The sequence below is a fragment of the Pseudorca crassidens genome, chromosome 17 (genome assembly GCF_039906515.1).
Source record: "Pseudorca crassidens isolate mPseCra1 chromosome 17, mPseCra1.hap1, whole genome shotgun sequence".
NCBI lineage: Eukaryota > Metazoa > Chordata > Mammalia > Artiodactyla > Delphinidae > Pseudorca > Pseudorca crassidens.
Window position 1 is genome coordinate 74189744 of NC_090312.1, and position 21898 is coordinate 74211641.

General features: G+C 37.6%; 1 protein-coding gene across 2 annotated transcripts in view; it reads right to left on the reverse strand.

Annotated features, from left to right (window-relative positions):
• MTFR1 (mitochondrial fission regulator 1) overlaps positions 1-21898 on the reverse strand; it is a 66358-nt gene that overhangs the window by 34568 nt on the left and 9892 nt on the right. For both annotated transcript variants that reach the window (XM_067712207.1, XM_067712208.1), the window contains exons 2-4: positions 18411-18550; positions 10062-10160; positions 1988-2103 (exon numbers count right to left, since the gene is read on the reverse strand). In XM_067712207.1, the coding sequence (XP_067568308.1) occupies positions 1988-2103; positions 10062-10160; positions 18411-18473 (278 nt within the window). In that variant the 5' untranslated portion in view covers positions 18474-18550. The remainder of the gene's footprint in view (positions 1-1987; positions 2104-10061; positions 10161-18410; positions 18551-21898) is intronic.

Sequence of the window (21898 nt, forward strand, 5' to 3'; positions counted from 1 at the left end):
ATCCACATGTTGAAGTGCAAGCATTCTTTATCAATATCTAGCTACATAAACTGTCTCTAGAGCAATGTCAACGTCCCACAGGAAGCTCAAACACAGCATATTCCACATTGGACTACCTCTTACTCCCACCCTCCAGAAAGAAATCTGTTTTCCTATATTCTTATTAATTGTTCCACCATTCTCATATCCTAGCCAAAAACCTGGGGGTTATCCTAGACTCTTCCTTTCTCAACCCCAATACCCAAAAAGGTTCTTAAAAAAGTTTAACATTCTTCTGAGTATCCCTTGATTTTGTCCTTTTTCTCCATGCCTTCTGTCGGTTTCTTAATTTAGTCACACTCTTATCATCTCTTATTTAGCCTATTTCCTGACTTGGCTCCCTTCTATTCTTTACACTGTTTACAAGGAAATTTAACTAAAATACAAATTTGATATTATTACTATGATGCTTAAATTTCTTCCACAGCTCTACAGTGCTTTCAGGAAAAAGTGTAAACTTCTTAGCCTAACATGTATGACCTTTAAATCTCGACCTACTTTCCATATTCTTCTCCTACAGCTTACCCTTCCCTGCCACTCTCTAGCCTCATGGAGCCATTTGGAGTTTCCTGAACATGCCATGTGGCCTCCTGATTAGTACCTTTAATCACATTCATTTTACCTGGAATACAGCCTTCCTAGCTCAGTGGCTCCTACTGCCCCTCAGCACTCAGCTCTATCATCCACCGCCCTGAGAAGCCTTGCTGAACCTCTCATCCCACAGTGGCCTTCTGTATTCACTTAGTAGTCTTTCCAGTATCACTCTTATTTAGTTTTGTAATCTCCTCTAGCAAGTATTTCCAAGTATTCCTGGAAAGCTGGGACTGTGTCTTATTTTATCTATGTATCCTTGATGCCTAATAAGAAGAGTTGAATAAGCTGAATAGGTGTTTATTAGATTGAAGAGTAGTCAATAATTTACTCAGGCTCTATCAAATAAATGAAAGCACTTCTGTAACTCTTGCATACTGTCTCCTTTGAATCAAAACTCATCCTGAAGCCAGGACATGAAACCAACCTAAATGTCCATCGACAGATGAATGGATAAAGAAGATGTGGCACATTTATACAATGGAATATTACTCAGCCATAAAAAGAAACGAAACAGAGTTATTTGTAGTGAGGTGGATGGACCTAGAGTCTGTCATACAGAGTGAAGTAAGTCAGAAAGGGAAAAACAAATGCCGTATGCTAACACATATATGGAATCTAAGAAAAAAAAGGGTACTGATGAACCTAGTGGCAGGGCAGGAATAAAGACGTAGATGTAGAGAATGGACTTGAGGACACGGAGTGGGAAAGGGGAAGTTGGGGTGAAGTGAGTGTAGCATCAACATATATATACTACCGAATGTAAAATAGTTAGCTAGTGGGAAGCAGCCGCATAGCACAGAGATCAGCTCGGTGCTCTGTGATGACCTGGAGGGGTGGGATAGGGAGGGTGGGAGAGAGGCTCAAGAGGGAGGGGATATGGGGATGTATGTATGCATATGGCTGATTCACTTTGCTGTACAACAGAAACTAATAACACAGTATTGTGAAGCAATTATACTCCAATGAAGATCTATTAAAAAAAAAACTATCTTGACTATACAAATTTCCTAATATGATCCATGGTGATTCCTCTGCCTCAATAAGACCATTAGAATTACTTACTTATCTAAATGTATTTATGATAGGTCTTTCTGATTTCTCATTTTAGAATGTAAACTTCCGGAGGGCAAGGAATTCTGTAATTCTTAAGGACTAGGACACAGTTACAGGTCTCTTAAGAACTTTACAAATACCAGCTGAGTGTTTAAAATGAACAGAAAAGATGACCACTCAGAAAAAAAAAAAGAACTGGGTTACTAGAGATCAAATTAGGCTAATAAAAGGAAATACTGTACATGTATCATCTTAAAATACTAAACACCGCATCTCAGCTCTGATAGCCATCCAGACTAACCTTCGTCTTGTTGAACATTCTCCTTCTTCTTTGGCTACCCATCCAACATCAGCAAAAGACACCACTGCATCCTCTCCTGGCTGTCTGGGGCTCCATTCTGTTGTAGGGCTGGTAAGCTGTAAGTTACAAACAGGGAAAGTTCTTCATCTAGCACCAAAATGGTAGAATAAAACATTTTCTTACCTAAGGAAAATCATCAGCTCTAGTGTTACAAACACATGGACAGTTTCTAGCATTTCCACTGAAGGTCTCCATGAAAGAGACCTTTAGTTATGTTATACTGTTGTTTAATAGTGCATGCAATCTCTGAATTATAATTTAACTCATTCAATTTTTATTTTACAGGTCAAATGAGACTCATTAAAAAAAAAAAAAACCTCTATTCATCCTAAAACATTAAGAAAATTTTTAGAATTTAAACATTATAAATCAGTTCTTTTCTGAAGAGATTTAGTAAAAAGTATAGTGACCAATTTGTGCTAAATCTGGGAATATTTTTAAATGGATATTATATAGATACACTGTTACAATAATGAAAATACATTTTCAAATATCATTAGAGCTCTTGATTTTTAAATTAAAGTATTAACTATATTAAAGAACCAAAAATACAAATAGCAGAACAGAATTCTCTAGCTAACCTTAAACACCTAGATGAAGGAACAGAATATTCTGAAATAAATATAACAAAGAAAAAGCGTGCAAGTTCTGAAACTGACCTTCAAAAAATGGAAAAATAACTTAATTGAATTAAATTTGTTTTGTTATAAGAATAATGCCTCAGAGCCAGATGGCCAATGAATAATAGTTATCAGATTAATGTAATACTTCCTACAAGTTGAAGTAAGGTTTAAATAAAAAAGAAAATGCAGACTTTTTAATTGAAGAAAAACGTTTAAGAGGCCAAAGAGATTTACATGTATTTATCAGAAAGCTTCTACAGTAACCCATGCTTTGTTTGAACCTTCTTACTATTATCATTGCTAGATGAAGATTTTGGAAGCTACACTTAAATAATACTTGTTCCTCAACTGTAAAATATACCATACAAACACATAATACTAATATGGTTAAAATTTTTAAATAATGTATCTTTAATTTTTAAATAATATATCTTTAATATTAAGAATAAAATTTTAACTAAACATATTGGCTCCTGGTATGTGCACGCATTCAGATATCATAATTACCTAACATTATCAACTTCATAGAGTAGTATTAGAAAACTGACATTTTAACAAGATACTAAGAATATCAAGTATTTAAAATGCCTTAAATTCTGGCTTTGGGGAAGGACGGGGGTATAGGAAAGAAAGAAAACAAGTATATTAGAAGAGTAGAGATTTAAGGACTTAATACTGGGCAAAAACAAAAACAAAAAAAATAACGGAATTAAGATGAAAAAGCTTTCAAAATACCAGCGTTCTGGGCTCCCCTGGTAGCGCAGTGGTTGAGAGTCCGCCTGCTGATGCAGGGGACACGGGTTCGTGCCCCGGTCCGGGAAGGTCCCACATGCCGCGGAGCGGCTGGGCCCGTGAGCCATGGCCGCTGAGCCTGCACGTCCAGAGCCTGTACTCCGCAATGGGAGAGGCCACAACAGTGAGAGGCCCGCGTACCGCAAAAAAAAAAAAAAAAAAATACCAGTGTTTTAAGGCACACAGTGGAGTAACTGTGGTCAGAAGAGAAAAAAAGTATAAGCTTCAGCAAGTACATTGTCAAGGGATATGATCAAAGAAAAACCAAAAAGAAGATTTTTCTACTTCTCCCTTATATGTTTCAGAAATTTATCTAAATAAGTCAATAAAAAATAGTTTTCAGTAAATTGGTATCCTGTACAACTTAAATAATATAAATGAACTAGGCACCACATCTGGTCTCAAGAGCCTGCGAATCTGGCAATATTCTGTTGCTATCCATTACTAAGAACAGAATGGTATATTAATACTCCCATAACATTATAAAATGGAGATTCTAAGTGGGTTACATGGAGATTAGGGAACAGGAAGGTCCCCCAAGCTCTGTGGAAGCTCCTAGAAAATACAGTATTTAATGGGCTATTTTGTACAAGTGACAAATCATAAAGGTAAAACCTGAGTGGTCCCTTCCTTAAGGTGCTAGTTCATGAAGATCAATTTGGTTACCTAACTCTTTGTTTAGAAAATAAAATTTTGTTCCAATACACTTACTAGTTGGTAGGAAGAAAGGTATATTTAAGATAAATAAAAATCTAGTTTTGACCTTAAGACTTCTTACCTTCCCATAAAAGCTACAAAAATTGCTGTTTTCTTCCCAGATATTTTTGTTCATAAAAGGAAGCAAAATACTTTTCTAAGAATACTCAAAAATATAAGTTAAACCCACTCTGTGACAGCCTTTCAAAGTATTTTATTTTATAATGTAAAGATCATACAATATTTCTCAATTTTACATCTGTAACACTTCGCATATTAAACATGAAATGTTCCTTTTTGCACAAACTTTAAAAAAAAATTATTCCATGGACTTAGTCTGTAATCTTACTGAGCCTTGATTATATTTAATCACTGAAATAATACCATGTCTATAACATGTACTCAATGAGATGAAAATGTTAATGATACTGTCAGGAACCAATTCCAGAATTGATAATACCTGTATCATTTCTAATTGACATCCTGCGCCACAAAACAAAATAGTTTTAGTATTTAAGTCACGTACTTACATTTTAACAGTGATTTATGCCACCAAAAAAGAAGCCTAACAAAGTCCCTGGGGAAACTCATACAAAAAACAAAATAAAACTGAAAAAAATCTAATCTTTTTTTAAAAGGCCACTTCAGTTGTTGCCGAAATGGGCACTCAGTAGCATAAGAATGAAACAGAAAGTACAGTTCACCTAGTAAAGTACTAGTTTAGGTGAGGTCAGTGTAGGCAAGGGGACTGAGGGCATGGAATTCTTGGAGGTATGATTTAGACACCACTACTGACATGCATGGATGATGGATGGGAAGTTTGAAAAAGAAAAGGTCAACTTACTGAAGGTTCCAGCAAGGTCCTGTCCTACCACAGCTATTGTTAGTGGGGGGGGGGGAAAAAAAACGACAGAAAATTTTTTTTTCAAAATCAAGGGCATTATAAAATTTAAAATAAAATTAGTGCTTATTGATTTATCAGTATCCAAATTCCTTTCAGAAAGAAAAGCATTTCATTCAGAGCAAAATTCAGTAAGAGCATTGTATTTTTACTGATCTTAAGAAATTCAAATCAACATTTGAAACAATTTAAATTATCCAAGATTCAATTATATTTCTAGAATTTTACTGAATTTTAGGTAATTTTAAATATTCTGATAATGTAAAACTACACTGAAGAAATTGATTTATTTAATAAAACGCATAAAAGAAAAATATAAAGCTTGTACAAAAGTTGAAATACTTAGAATAAAATATTAGAAGAGCTCACTTTGTCCTCATGTGACTTTTCATAAAATAAACACACTGGCACCGGGAACTAGGATTCTCTCAGTTTCTTGCCGAAAACGGTGTAACAGTAAATATACTCAGTCTATTTTACCACCTTTTGTTTACAGCCAAATGCAAAACATGTATTCTTAAAAGCAACACAGTAAAATAACTTCTAGATTTTTAATTACAGATTTAATTATTCCTCTTTTTCTACCAATTCCTGTCATAGTAAGAAAAAGTAAAAGCAGAATTTCTGCATTTTAATATAGTGACATACAGTGACACCAATAGGCCAAGAGGTATACCTGAGTAAAGAACACCAAACTAAATATTCTAGCTGAGACAGGCACTAATATTGCTGAGTAATGTGGTCACTTTAAAAAAAACTGAGCATCTATTAACCCTTCCTATTCATGACACACCTAGAATGGGGGAGGGAAGGAAGGTGAGGGGAAAATAGGGAGAAGAAAAAGGACCAGAGAGACAAGAGGGAAGGAAATGTGTGTGTGTATCTCTCAAAATAACCTAGGAAGGTAAGTAACAGTATCTCCATGGAAAAGCAAGTCTGTAAGAAGTCAATTACTGAGAATGAATAAAACATCACAAACAGTTATTTACTGGGTTGGGCTTCAAATTACTATGCCATGTTACCAAATTTATAAAACATAATGCATATATATCTGGATTCAGTTACCCTTAAGGGCCATTTTATAGCTAAAAATATCAAGAAATGGTATGACATCACATGTATGACATCACATGCTAGCATAGTCCAGATTATCAGACAGTAACTGGGAAAAATATGAAGTTTAACAATGAATTTTAGTATGAATCCAGGTACTTATCCACAGATGGCTCAGACATCAAAGACCGTGATACCACACTACGTCTCCCACCTCACTAGCTCCTGACAGAGGAGCCTTGTCTTAGCTCAACAGTAACTTCTGTCTTGCCTCAGGACCTCTGCACTTATTGTTCTCTCTGCCAACACTGCCTCACATCCATCCCTCTCCCTAACTCACTGAGGGGCTGGCTCTTTTTAATCCTTATTTGTCATTCCTCCAGGGATGCCTTCCCAGACCACCACTGTTAGTCTCCCCATGCTATACCAATTTCTCCTTCACTGCACTTAGTACAAATTATAGTTTTATGCTCATTAGCATATTTTCTTGCTTAATATCTCTCCCACTGAACCATATCCCAGTAAGGGTAGAGATCGTGTCTGTTTGGTTCACCACTGACCAACAGCACCTAACATAATGCATGGATTTCAAGTTGATTTGCTGAATAAAGATAGGCTGCCAGGTGGCAGGCAGCTGTTTTACTTCCACCTTTAGTCACAGTGTGTGGACTTCAGTGAGAATCTTATTCATTACTTGTTTGGTTACAGAACATTCCCTCCACCACCAATTTCAACAATCACCCCTTAGCAATCTAAGAAAATAGCCTGGGGCAGGGTTTCCACAGGAAAAAAAGGTAATCCAGGTTAAATTTCCCAGAGTTCTGCCAGTTACTGAGCAGGGATTCAAACTACTGTAGCACAGGGCCCACCCTCCCCTTATCTGATGGTATGCAAGAGCACTTTTTTTTTGCCTTAGATTTTTCTAAGTGTAGTATTTATTACCCCAATAAGCCACACTTAAGTTCCATGTTTTTCTTTAACTCATAAAATTTGAAATTTATAAAAATGACCCCAAAGGTGTTTTAGTGATTACTTTCATAATTTGCCACTAGATAATTATGTTACTACTGTAAACTTTCTTCAGCAAAATACTAAAACACAATCTGTAAATGAAGTCCTCAAACTCGGCTACATAAGAAGCTTCTGAAGAGGTTTTAAAAAACAAATGAACAAAAAAATCGAATATATGAAATTCGGATTTAGTAAGCCTTGGATGACACCTTATATTCTTTATACATTCCGTAAGTGTTTTTGCGAGGAGGCTGGGGCCTTGGAGGATGGGGCCTGAGCGTGGATATTTTATCTTTTTAAAGCTCCTGGTGATTTAATTATGCAGCCAGTATTGAGAACCACTGCAAATAAACTCCATTCCAACAAACAGAGCAAATAAACATTGAGTGCTTTTATATGATTTTTTTTTTTTAACATTCATTACCTCATTTTATTCCCAGCCCAATATTCATTGGGCGCATTAACTGGATGAAGGTGTAAATAAATGTGTTGATCTGTGTTCTGATTTGTGAACCTATAAATACACAGAAATCCAATTTGTTTAAAAAAAAAAAAAAAGGCAAAAGTTTTGGGAATTCCCTAGCAGTCCAGTGGTTAGGATTCCAGGCTTTCAATGCAGGGGGCCCGGGTTTGATCCCTGGTTGGGGAAGTAAGAGCTCGCATGCCAAGCGGCACGGCCAAAAGAAAAAAAAATCCAATCTGTAAAACCAGGGAGTTCACTTAGACAACCAAGTAAATTAATCTGCTATTCTGCTGCAAGGTGGCAATAACAATAAAATCCCACCACTAGCATACTTTTATTGTGCACTAATTATGTACCAGTTACAATATTCAGGGCTATGCATGGATTATCTTGTCTAACCCTCAAAACACAAAGTAACATGCCTGTCTTGCCCATCATTTATGTGAGTCTTACTTGTCTGCAGATATATGCGTCAGCTGACAACAATGAAAAGGTGGTGTGATTTAGAAGGAACACACTGAGGCTTAAGATTTTGGAGGTGAAACTGTTGAGGGCGACCAACTTGAGGTGATGCCTACTGAGTGCTGGGTACAAGAAAAGGAATAGAAGTGAAAGTCTACAGGAGCAGAGGAAGAAAAGAAAATATGAGACTAAGTTCCAAAAGACAGTGAAGTCACCCAGGACAACAAAGGACTGGCTTTGACTACTAACTCCTGCTTCTGAATTGACCCATGAACACCTCATTCTCAAGTTTAATCTATTTCAACTTTTCTCTCCCTCCCTGGGTCCCATGGTGGTTCCCCCGTTCCAGACTTTCTATAGCAGTATTTACTCATGTTGGACTCCTGGACAGTCCAAATACATTCCATATCAATCAAACCTCCAAATGAGCCAAAAAAAATAGCAAAATTGAATTGTCAATTTTATTACTCTTAAACGGCATCCCTTATATTTTTTGAAGACTCTACATTTTTTATATTTCTGATAGATGTAGTAAAAAAAAATTAAATTAAAAAAACAGAAGATACAGAAGAATGATAGCAGATTTAAAATATCTAAATAAGTAGCAGATAAAACACTCACTTTAAGAGTGATGCTGAATTTGAAAAGACGCAGCATGCTGCAAAACTGCCTGGAAGTAAAAAATCTCACTATAAACAAATGTCTTCTGTTTTCTACTACATTCTCAAGTAGGTCACCAACATTCCTCTTACCTTAGTCCTCTCCTTTATGTTAATTTCTCTTTTCAAATGCAGCTCCTGTACTAAACCTAAAACTCTTATTCTGTTCAGATGCTTCTAAGTGACTAATAACATTGAGAAAGAAAATCCTGCCAAGAAAATGAACTTGGCCCTAGTACTTCGGCCCACTGACTGTCAAGGCAGATTTGGGTTGCTACCAGAAAATGCTGGATTATCTCCACGTCCTTTCATACATCTCTAGCTATGTGAACACAAATGCTGAAGCAAGTTCTCCTGCAACAAGGTTAAGCAGACAGATAAAATTTTAATGGAATAAATGGAGCAATCAGAAGAAAAGTTACTAAGTCTTAGTTAACACAATAGCTATTTGAAGAAAACTGGCAAATAAAGCAATCAGCAATTGGTGTCTCAGTGAATTGAATTCTCAGAAATTGTACTTGAGAGAATTACTATCATAGGTTTCTCTACTGTGATTTTTTTAAAAAGCCCATCATTTGATAAAAATTACTTCTGCAAAGTTCCAATCTGTCAATCTCTAGATTGATGCACAAAGGTCTTGCCAGTCAATCCGCAAGTGGGCGTAGCAATGACCTACCTTGTTAGTGAACCTGAACAAATGGTCATTTCTACCACTTACTTAGAAACAGATTTTTAACTCTCTACAAGGAGGAGTGATTTATAAGTAAGACATCTAATAAGCTCGCAGGGGCACTTCTGACCTTCTGAATTATGAGTTAAACTTATCTTCCACACTTCACATGCTAATCTATTATTTAAAATTGGTATAGATTATCTGCTGAACTTTATATACTTAAACGTTGAACTAAAAGATTTTCTTATTACTACTGTAGAGAATTACTGAAAAACAAGAATAAAGCTATGTGAAACATGTCTCACACTAAAACAACCGTAAGGAACAAAAACCCAAATCAAGAAAATAGGAACTTATCTCCAAGCAGAGTTGAGCTACTCCTGATTTGGTGCTAGAAGACAATGCTCAAGGTCACCTGGGAATTAACAACTGCTGGGCTTATTATATGCTTCTAAGTCTGTATGTATTCTTAAGGATAAATGTCTTACAGAGCTTCAGTAATCACTTCACAGAGGAACTAAATTTAGAAAGACTTTACCGTGGTTTTTATCCTCTTTTATTTTATTGATAGCAGCATCAATAGTGGGGAGAGGTTCAAAAAGTACTTTTAAAGCTGTCTGGCCTATTTACATCACCAATGCACATATTAATATAAAATTTGAAATATATAAAGTACAGTACCTGAAACTGAACTCTTGGACACTGGATCAGAGATAAATTAGTACCAATTTTCCTTACGATACTTCGAGATGAACCATATGGCTTCCCAGACCAAAGTACCTAAGTAGGAAAAACCAAAAGTTTAATTACAAGACTTACAGAACTGTTAATACAAAGCACTGGACAGTTAATTGCATGACATGCTGACACATTAATTATGGGATCACAAAGCTCTATGTTATGGGAAATGAGCTAATACTTCTCAATTAAAAATTAAAGAATATATACAGCAGGTTGTTACTAATGCAATAAAGTTTAATGTAAGGCATTATATAAAAATGTAAAAGAACAACTAGTGGAAGTTCCCTGGTGGTTCAATCTCTGGTTGGGGATCTGATCCCACAAGCCGTGCAGCATGGCCAAAAGGAAGGAAAAAAAAAGAACTACTAGTAATTGTAAAATAAAATTATATTAGGAGTAAAAACTCATCTGTTTTCATTAGGTTTTCATCCTACTCTGCAGAGGAAACTATTTTATCTCCTCTGCTATGTTTTTAGAATCTTATCTATAAGTTTTTCAAAACTACAAGCTACTTACAATAGACTTTCAAAACAAATGCAAATCAGTACAAAGTTCAGAATCTGAATTTGTACGACGCAGGATGCTGCATTTTGTTTGCTACACAAGAAGGCCTGGCCAAGGGTGAGTGGGGGCCAAAATCCAGTTGTACTTGTGAGGCCTTGTCTCAGGGGAAAGGTGTCTTTTCCTAATTTATACAAAAGTACTAAATAGGCTAGTGATAACCCTAATGAGCAGAATTTTTCAGATGAAATCATAATACACAGAGGACATTATGCTATGCTTAAAGCAAAAACAAACACAAACCTCAAAGCAAAAAGCAAACAAAAAATGCACAGGCAGAATGTTAAAGCATTACGAATTGTACCTTGAAACTTCTCCCCAAGTATATGCTCTTTCCTTAAAGAGAAAAACTATCCATCTGTTTTGAGTGCTATACCTGAAAGCCTGGACAGAAGAGGTAAAGAGAGGTGGTATACTATTAAAAGCAATTTGGAAAAAAAAGAATGAGAATGATATGACTATTTACTAATTCATTCAACTGAGATATTCAATTGCATCCTAAAACTATTAAATAAATAGTACCCAATCAGCTGGCATGTATTCTGAGCAATGGACACTGACCCCTTTTTAAAGTCACTCCATGCCCATTCTAATTTAAAGAATGGAATTACAGTATGACCAAACAATGTTACTGTAAACAGTTGGACCAAGCAATGTTACTGTAAACAGCCATGGCTCCAACACATAACCCTAACTAGACCTTTAGACCATTCTAAAAGCATGCACAACTTGTAAAACGAGCATAGAAGCAATCTGACTTCTTAGACTTTAGCAATCAAATCCAATTTAAGGTTAACAGTATGAATCAAAGTGAGGATCATGGGGTATATATAATACCTCTGGCATCTGCCTCTGCTCATATAATTCTCATCATCAATATGGTCAAAGTTTCAGATAAATAACAAGGACCTACTGTACAGCCCAGGGAACTATATTCAAGGTCTTTTAATAACCTATAATAGAAAAGAATCTGAAAAAGAACAGATATATACATATAAATGTATAACTGAATCACTTTGCTGTACATCTGAAGCTCACACAACATTGTAAATTAACTATACTTCAATTTTTTTAAATGGATTTAAAAAATTGTTCAAAGTTTCACTGACTGTTTACCTGGGAGAGCTCCAGAAAGTACTATAACCTACACTGGCTACTATAACCAACAAAAACTATAACTCCTGCTTTAGAAATATAAATTAAATGGATGGACAGGTTGGAAAACTGGTCAGTGGAAAGATAAGACGTCAATACTGAAATAAGAATATTAAACAAAGAATATAAGAGGTAAAGTTACTGTGAAGCTTAGAATTACGTGGAGTTCAGGAAAGCAATCATTCAAACCAATGATCATACAGAGAATTATCACATGAATAGTGTTAATAACACATGAGGACCAAGAGGAGGAAAATCATCCGACCAGAGGAAAAAGGGAAGAATCACAACCTTACAAACCCAACATAGGAGGCCAAGAAAAGCAAGAGGGAAGAGAAATGGGGATATATGTACAGTTGATTCACTTTGTTATAAAGCAGAAACTAACGCACCGTTGTAAAGCTATTATGCTCCAATAAAGATGTAAAAAAATAAAATAAAATAAAACAGTATTTAAGCAAACTCTTTACCTTATACATGTTAATTGGCATCGATCTTTTAAAAAAATAGCCATAGGGCAATAGTAACTACACCACTCAATCATTTCTCGTGTCTTCTATTTAGCCATAAGTCAAAACTCTCCTATAATGTAGGAGAATGCTATTTATACATCACAATGTGACAATTACATAGTCTAATGTGAATCTTCCATCCCTCCAGTAAGCAAAGATCTTAACTGCAGATGAAGAGGACAAAAAAGCTCACGAAGAAAAGTTCAAAAAGGACTTGCCAAGGTCAGAAACTAAGATTTCTGCCAGCTTTTAGCCTTCCTTGCTATGCATGCTTCAGGGCTAAGTTTCAACTATTATCTTCCCATCTGCTTTATATCAGAAGGAAAGAATACCAGGTGCCTTCAACAAGGGAAAGTGGCCAAAGCTTCAGCTTTTATTTATAGGAAATTAGTAGACTATTTAGGCTTTTGATGCAAAGTTAAGGAAAGTAACTTGCCTATGTGATTATTTTTTCAAGTATACACAGTGGACTAACATAATGTTGTTCTGTTACTTATGAACTGCATAACATTTAGCACCAAAAATTATGAAGCAAGAGTCTTTATAAGCTAATGACTGGGATACTTAGAAAGAAGAGGAGCCATAACCTTCAGTGGATTGAAGAAAAAGTAAGGGGAAGGAGCAGCTAACTTCCAAGAAGTCTAAAACTAGGTCTTAACTTTATTTTTTCTATTCAAACCTCATGGAGGGGGAGAAATTGTAAATGGCTGTGAAGAAATAATGAACAGATGGTATGGAAAGTCACCATCTGTGCATTGGGAGGCTGTACGGCCCAAGTGCATCTCCCACCCTAACTGGTGGCTGAACTGTGTCTTGTCAGTACACTTGTTTGGAGAGGGAAAGGCTTCCTCTAAAGATGAACTGTCAGTAATATCTTTTCAGATCTAAGAGAGAGGGCAGGGAGAAAACTGTCATTACTAGACAATTCGATTTCATTAAGAAATAAGAATTGGGCTTCCCTGGTGACGCAGTGGTTAAGAATCCTCCTGCCAAAGCAGGAGTCATGGGTTCGAGCCCTGGTGCGGGAAGATCCCACATGCCACGGAGCAACTAAGCCCGTGCGCCACAACTACTAAACCTGCGCTCTAGAGCCCGTGAGCCACAACTACTGAGCCCGCGTGCCACAACTACTGAAGCCCACATACCTAGAGCCCATGCTCCACAAGAGAAGCCACCGCAATGAGAAGCCCGTGCACCGCAATGAAGAGTAGCCCCCGCTCAGCCCAACTAGAGAAAACCCGCGCGCAGTAACAAAGACCCAACGTAGCCAAAAATAAGTAAAATACATTTATAAAAAAAAAACAAGCATTCAATTCCATTAAGAAAAAATTAACAGTAATTTTTTTAAATTAATTTATTTTTGGCTGTGTTGTGTCTTCGTTGCGGTGTGCAGTTTTCTCACTGCAGTGGCTTCTCTTGTTGCAGAGCACGGGCTCTAGGCGCGCGGGCTTCAGTAGTTGTGGCTCATGGGCTCTAGAGAGCAGGCTCAGTAGTTGTGGCGCACGGGCTTAGTTGCTCCGCGGCAGGTGGGATCCTCCCGGACCAGGGCTCGAACCCGTGTCCCCTGCATCGGCAGGCGGATTCTCAACCACTGCGCCACCAGGGAAGCCCTATTTATTATTATTAAACAAAAAAACTGCTTTGCTTTATTTATAAGTACTGATAAATAATGTAATAATGAATCTGTGTGGGGCATGCATGTTTGCATGTCTGAGTCTAGTAATGACAGTCCATAGCATCTGGCAACAGAGTTTGTAAGTGATGACAGCAAGGAGGAGGATGACACCAGGAGAGCAATTTGTTCTTTGTTAACAATGTGAAAAGCTATTGTCGAAGTGCTGAAATGTGAGGCTGGAATCTGAAAATGTCATCTGTCTCACCATGATGACTGCACTCAAGCTTTATACGGTGGTGATTCATTTCTTAGAGACTAGTTAAATCTATATTTCTATCTGAGAGTCACCATTTAGCAAGAAAAAATATAAACTTAATTCTAATCAAATGTATTTTTCTCAAAAAAACTATGTAATATTAACCCAAGGTTCTTATTCTGATATATAATTTCGCATATCCCTGAAATTATACACAAAATTATGTACATATACAACATTTTTCTAGGAAGAAGGTCCATACCATTAATCAAATTTTTAGGGAGTCTAGGACCCAACAAAGTATAAATTCTTAATTCCAAGGGAACCAGAGGAAAATAAAAAGTATGTGTTGGGGAGAAGGGGGTGGAGATAGGAAGATGAAATTCTATAACAATTTTGAAATCCCCAACTGAAGACAACCCTTCCGTCAGTTCTCTTCTTCCTTATCTAAACTCCTAGCCACATTCACATTCTTCCTCCAAAACAGAAGAGGAAAACAAGGTTGCAATTCTTAAGTATTACTGGAAATATATTCCTAATACAAATTAGATATTTGCTGTAACTTTTCAACATAAAATACTGAGATGAACCAGAATCACATTAGTTTCATAGCTTGCTTTCTCTAGTTTAAAACCATTTTTACTTAAGGGCATAAATATAGTAATAATAGAATGAGGAGAAAGTTTGGACAAATGTGAATACAGCTGACCCCTGAACAATGCTCAGGTTAGGGACACCAAACACTGCCCCCACTTTCCCAACAAAATCCACATATAACTTTACAGTTGGCCCTCCTGTATCCAGGGTTTCACATCTGCGGATTCAACCAACCATGTATCATGTACTACAGTACTTACTACGGAAAAAAATCTGCATCTAAGTGGATGCAAGCAGTGGAAACCCACACTATTCAAGGGTCAACTGTATATAGTTTTAAATTCAAACAAATGTTGAGGCCAAATGGAATGCAGTGAAGAGAAAACATAGAGACCACGGCAGCATATAGGCCTGGTTTTAAAAGTAGGCTCTACCATTTATTGTCTGTATAAAGCTGGCAAATTATTGATCCCTCTATGTTTCCCTTTCCTCATCTATAAAACGGAAACAGTATCTACCTCATAAGCCTATGAGCCTTAAATGAGTTAACGGAGGGGCTTCCCTGGTGGTGCAGTGGTTAGGAGTCCGCCTGCCAATGCAGGGGACGCGGGTTCGAGCCCTGGTCCAGGAGGATCCCACATGCCTCAGAGCAACTAAGCCCGTGCGCCACAACTACTGAGCCTGAGCTCTGGAGTCTGCAAGCCACAACTGCTGAGCCCACATGCCACAACTACTGAGGTCCACGCGCCTAGAGCCCGTGCTCCGCAACGAGAGGCCACTGCAACGAGAGGCCCGTGCACTACAACGAAGAGTAGCCCCCGCTCGCTGCAACTAGAGAAGGCCCATGCGCAGCAATGAAGACCAAACGCAGCCCAAAATAAGTAAAATAAATAATTTTTTTAAAAAAACTGAGTTAAGGTATTTAAGTATAACACGACTTTAATAAATACTGTCTTCTTCCCCTTCTATTATAAGAGGTAGCAAAGTACACTAAAAAGAAGATTTTGGAATCAAAATTGGGTTCATATTACAGCTCTGCCACTTATTAGTCAGGTAACTTTGCACAAGTCAGTTAAATACTCTGAACCTCAGGTTCCTCATCTGTTAAAAAAAAAAAAGTGTTGTCCTAGCGAACACACAAAATACATGTAAAAGACTGGGCATAGTAAGCCGATCAGTGATAGCTATTATGATGGTGCTGATGTGTACGGTAAAATACAAAGAGCTAATCATCACCAGCTGGGCCTAATGGCAAAAACAAAACGCAGATCTCAAAACCTGCACTTTCTTTTTAAAGCAGATAAAATATGCAAAGAATGAAGACATTTTCTGCTCTTGAATACATTCAAATATAGTACCAAGTTCATTTATATATCAAAGCAGTGAGAAATATGTATTTATCATTGAAAGATGGAACTAAAAAGTTTTTTTTTATATTCAGATTACTCTTCAGCAGCAAGCTAAAAGATCCCAGAAACTAAGATAGAAAATAACTCCAAAGGGTCAAATTGTTTAATGTTAGGAGAAAATTTATTTTTATATAGATTTTCAGTTAACTGATTAAAGGTGATGATTATATGTTACATAAAAAAATGATCTTTCCATCTATTGGTAGAAATCAGTTGTGATTATAATATTGGGAGCAAGTTAATGCTCTCTTACCTGGTCCATTCTTTGATGAAAGGCACCCATGTTACAGCTCAAAATGAACAAAGCTAAATAAGTAAACTAAGCTAAATAAAGTGTGTTTTCTATTCCTGAAACAAAATTCTGCACTTTGGCCTCAATCAGCACTGGTCACATTGCCCGACTTGGGGCGGGGGCAGGGGGATGACAGAGCAAAACAGTAGGAAATTAACTGTCATTGAATGTACCTACACTACATACAGGCCACTGTGATAGGTCTTTTACATACACTGCCGTGTAAATCCACAGGTTCATTGTGCAGGAGTAGTTCTTCCTACCTGTAATTTGTAGATGAAGAAAGTAACTGGCAGAGATAAATTTCATACCCAGGTTTGTTTGAATCCAAGACCTACAATCTTTCCACTCAACTACACTTCTTACTAAAATTGCAAATAAATACGAATCATAAGCTGTAAAGTTTCACTTTTGGGGAATCATTAGCAACAAAAGCTTCCTAACTTTCTGAAAAGAAATTCTTTTGCTGTCAGTACTGAAATGTTAACCTACCCTATGCAGCCAAATGATGGTAAGTAACAATTGAGAAAGGTGGTATACTGCATTAAGTGAAGTTCAAAACATGAGAAGATGTAACTGAAAAAGATGAAAGTATTAACTTTACAAACCATTTTCCTATTGTTTATCCGAAAGATAATACTCAAAATTATGTAAATATAAAATAGGGTAGGGACTTCTCTGGCAATCCAGTGGTTAAGACTTTGTCTTCCAATGCAAGGGGTGCGGGTTCAATCCCCAGTCGGGGAGATAAGATCCCACATGCCTCGCGGCCAAAAAACCAAAACATAAAATAGAAGCAGTATTGTAACAAATTCAATAAAGACTTTAAAAATGATCCACATCAAAAAGAATCTTTAGGGGCTTCCCTGGTGGCGCAGTGGTTGACAGTCCGCCTGCCGATGCAGGGGACATGGGTTCACGCCCCGGTCCAGGAGGATCCCACATGCCACGGAGCGGCTGGGCCCGTGAGCCATGGCTGCTGAGCCTACGCGTCCGGAGCCTGTGCTCCACAACGGGAGAAGCCACAACAGTGAGAGGCCCACGTACCGCAAAAAAAAAAAAAAAAAATCTTTAAAAAAAAGCGGGGGGGGGGCGGGATAAATGTTATTTGGTTCTTTGCTTTTTATCTCCAAAGAAAATAGATGGAACTTTGTGGGACTGGGGCAACAAAACGTTCAACCTTCTCTTAGCAAGATTCAAAGAGACACAAAATAAAAACAAAAAAGTAAAAGTAGTGCATTAAAAAGTATACCCATATTCAAATTATGTAACCTGCCTATATCTTTAATGAATACAATGTAATTCCATGTCACCAATGACACTGAATGTGAAAATGAGAAACAAATATTCCACAAAATATGCTTGGCACAAGTATTGCTCTAATAACTTTACACTGGATCTGAAAAAAAAAATTATGTATTAGTAGAAAATACTTTTAAAAATGTCAAGATCCGAACATCTTTGGCACAGAATAACAATATTACACTAATTTTTTCCTTTGTATCTACAGTTGTTATATTTTAGGAGACATGACTTACCTTTTAAACAGCTGTGTGATAAACCACATTATAAGAGCATTCAATATTAACAGTTCTACAACATTCAGAGTTGTCAAGCATTAGTCAAACATATTTTATTCAATGATTTCTATATACATTTAAGCCTTTTCCTCACTAATAACAAATGCATTGCTTTTACCAGTCACATGAATATTGGTTAAGTTTTCGATGTAACCAACCCATCCCTTACTTAGGATACTGGGTAAAGATTCACTTCCATGATTTAAATAGTAAGCAAATTAAATACTACATAAGTTGGCCATACATAAGGTTCATTTTTCTCAGAAAAAATTCTCAATGTCTGGATTTTAAAAAAGAATTTCAAGCACTCACCGATTGCATGCTTCCAACCTGTTGAAAAACCATCCTAATTAGGCGTTTAATCCAGCCAAGCATTTAGATGGCAAAGTCTCTCCAAATTTGCATTTCAAGTACTTCAGGCATACATAGTAGCACATGGTCCATAAAGCACACTGAAATGTTAAAATGTAAATACTAAAGTGAAATAATTATTATTTAGAATCTTTATTGTCTACAACACATCTCACAAAGTAAGTTTAGTCTACATCTTAAACCTTTGTGTGTATAAGTTTACTTAAGGAAAAAAATTTTCAACTAAGACCCGACACAGCCAAAATAAATAAAACAAATTAAAAAAAAAAAGAAAAAAAATTTACTTGTGATCACCTTTAAATAAACTAATGGTACAATTTTTTAAATTTTTTTAAGTATTTCTTTTCCAGTCAGGGTTCTACCTTGGAAGCAACAAAAACCTACTGTGGCTGACATAAGTAGAAAATATATTTATGGAAAGACACCCAGTAGACAACAATCTTAGAAGAAACTTATAGGCTACACAGCCAGGAAAGACATCCAAAACTGCCGCAGAACTGGTCTTGGAAGACACCACTGCAACTGTTACTGCCACCCCTGACAGAACAGAATCTACCAGTTCCCACTTTCCTGTCCCACTGGCTCCTGAGTTGCTGTGCATACTGGCTGCATTTGCTTGGACGAACCTACCTGGCTACAGTTACAAGCCGATTCTGGTTCTCACCAATATCATAAAGGAATTCCGGAAACATAAAACAGGAATTCAGAGGCCAGAAGGTCAAAAATAACAAAAAACCACACTCACTGGCACTATAACCCCTGCCACTCACCCTCTTTACCTCCCCATCAATATACTGTATATCTGATAGAATTATGAGCTCACGTGGCATAAACCAGTTTACCTGAAGTGTTGGTCTCCAACACGACAAGTTTACACCAGACTATAAATCAATGTGCTGCTTCCTTGTCAAGGAAGCCTTTAAAAAAAAAAAAAAAAGCAGTACTTAGTCAGCGGTCCCCAACCTTTCTGGCACCAGGGACCGGTTTCGTGGAAGACAGTTTTTCCACGGACGGGGCGGGGCGATGGTCCAGGCGGTAATGCGAGTGACGGGGAGAAGCAGATGAAGCTCTGCTCGCTCGCCTCCTGTCGTGCGGCCCGGTTCCTAACAGGCCGTGGACCAGTACCGGTCCGCGGCTCAGGGGTTGCAGACCCTTGTACTTAGTGATATACTTGATTTACATTCTGATATAGGCTTACCCCTTTGTGGACCAGAAATAACGTTTGTGGTCTACACTTTGAGGAGAACTTGATAAAGAATTACAAAGAATTGGGGCGGGGTGGGGATAAAGTTGTCACAAATACACCAGACGCTGGGTGAAACATGAACTAGAAAGAGCCCAGCCCTAAGGACAGATCAAAGTATGCAATGAAAGAGTTCTAAGCGCTGACAGGAACATATAATTTATTGATAACTAAGAAATGGCCGGGGCTAGAACTTTGGTGAGACATATATTTAAATATTACCAACATCTATAATTGCCTGTAAGAATGAATATTCTGAGAGGTAACGGTAATAAAAAGTGCAAAGGGCCAAAAATAAGCTGGAGATGACTGACAAAAAACTGGTCAGAGAAAAAGGATGGTTTTATGTAATTGGAAAACCTATCACTTTTTTTTTGCGGTACGCAGGCCTCTCACTGTTGTGGCCTCTCCCGTTGCGGAGCAGAGGCTCCGGACGCGCAGGCTCAGCGGCCATGGCTCACGGGCCCAGCCGCTCCGCGGCATGTGGGATCTTCCCGGACCAGGGCACGAACTCGTGTCCCCTGCATCGGCAGGCGGACTCTCAACCACTGCGCCACCAGGGAAGCCCTAAACCCATCACTTTTTTAAAAAACTGAGATATAACTTACACAGGCAAGTGCACAAATTTTAAGTATGTCCAGCTTAATGAATTTTTATGTATGTATAAACCTGTGGAACCTCCATCCAGATCAAGATGTGAAACATCTGAAGAACCCCAAGAGCTCCCTTGGGCCTCTACCCAGTCGATATCCATGCCTCACCTATCTAACTACTACTCTAACTTTTACAGCCTATCACTTTCGCAGTCTGCATGTACTCTTCTGTGTCTGACTTCTGTCACTCAACATTGTCTGTGACATTTATCCACATAATTTGTGAATCACAGTTCTTTTTCACTGATGTTCAGTATTTTGTTGTGGTACTATGCCACAATTTACTTGCCCAGTTTACTGGGGGCTTTTTTTGGTTGTTTTTTGTTTTACTTTATTGGCGTACAGTTGATTTACAGTGTTGTATCACCCAAATTACTGTTCATGAACATTTGGGTTGTTTCCATTTTTTAGCTACTATAAATAAAGTTGCTGAAACAATTCGTGCACATAACATAGCAAGGTACACATAAGAACTAATTTCTCGGACTTCCCTGGTGGTGCACTGGTTAAGAATCCACCTGCCAATGCAGGGGACACAGGTTCGAGCCCTGGTCCAGGAAGATCCCACAAGTGGAGTAACTAAGCCCGTGCACCACAACTACTGAGCCGACAAGCCACAACTACTGAAGCCCGCACTCCTAGAGCCTGTGCTCCACAACAAGAGAAGCCACCACAATGAGAAGCCCACGCAATGCAACGAAGAGTAGCCCCCGCTCGCCCCAATTAGAGAAAGTCCATGCATAGCAACGCAGACCCAACACAGCCAAAAATTAATTAATTAATTAATTTTAAAAAGAAGAACTAATTTCTCTTGGGACTTCCCCGGCGGTCCAGTGGTTAAGACTCCACGCTTCCACTGCAGGGGGCGTGGGTTCCATCCCTGGTCTGGGAACTAAGATCCCACATGCTGTGTGGCACAGTCAAAAACGAAAAAAGAACTAATTTCTCTTGAGTCTATACCCAGAAGTAAAACTGCTAGATCATCAGATTATACAGAGATAGAGATAAAGCTAAATCTTTGAAAAATCTGTAGAAACTAACATTTTTCTGAAGTGGTTGTACCAATTACACTCCCGCAAGCAGGTATATACAAGAGCTCTAGTTGTTCTATAATCCTTGGTATTGTCAACGGTCAATACTTGGTATTGTCAGTCTTTCTAATTTTAGCAATTTTAGTAGCTTTTCCACAGGTTTTGGGGGCATCTTGATACCTTCCATTAAGAAGCGTCTTTCGCTTGCTTTTTTTTTTTTTTTTAAGATTTCTTTTGATGTGGACCAGTTTTAAAGTCTTTAATGAATTTGTTACAATACCGCTTCTGTTCTATGTTTTGGTGTTTTGGCCTTGAGGCATGTGGGATCTTAGCTCCCCAAGCAGGGATGGAAACCGCATCCCCTGCATTGGAAGGCGAAGTCTTAACCAGTGAACCGCCAGGGAAGTCCCTTTCCCTCGTTTTTTAAGCAGATAGTTTTGCGTTTTTTTTTAACTATTTTTAAAAATTATTCTTGCCAGAAAAAAAAAAAAAATTCTTGCC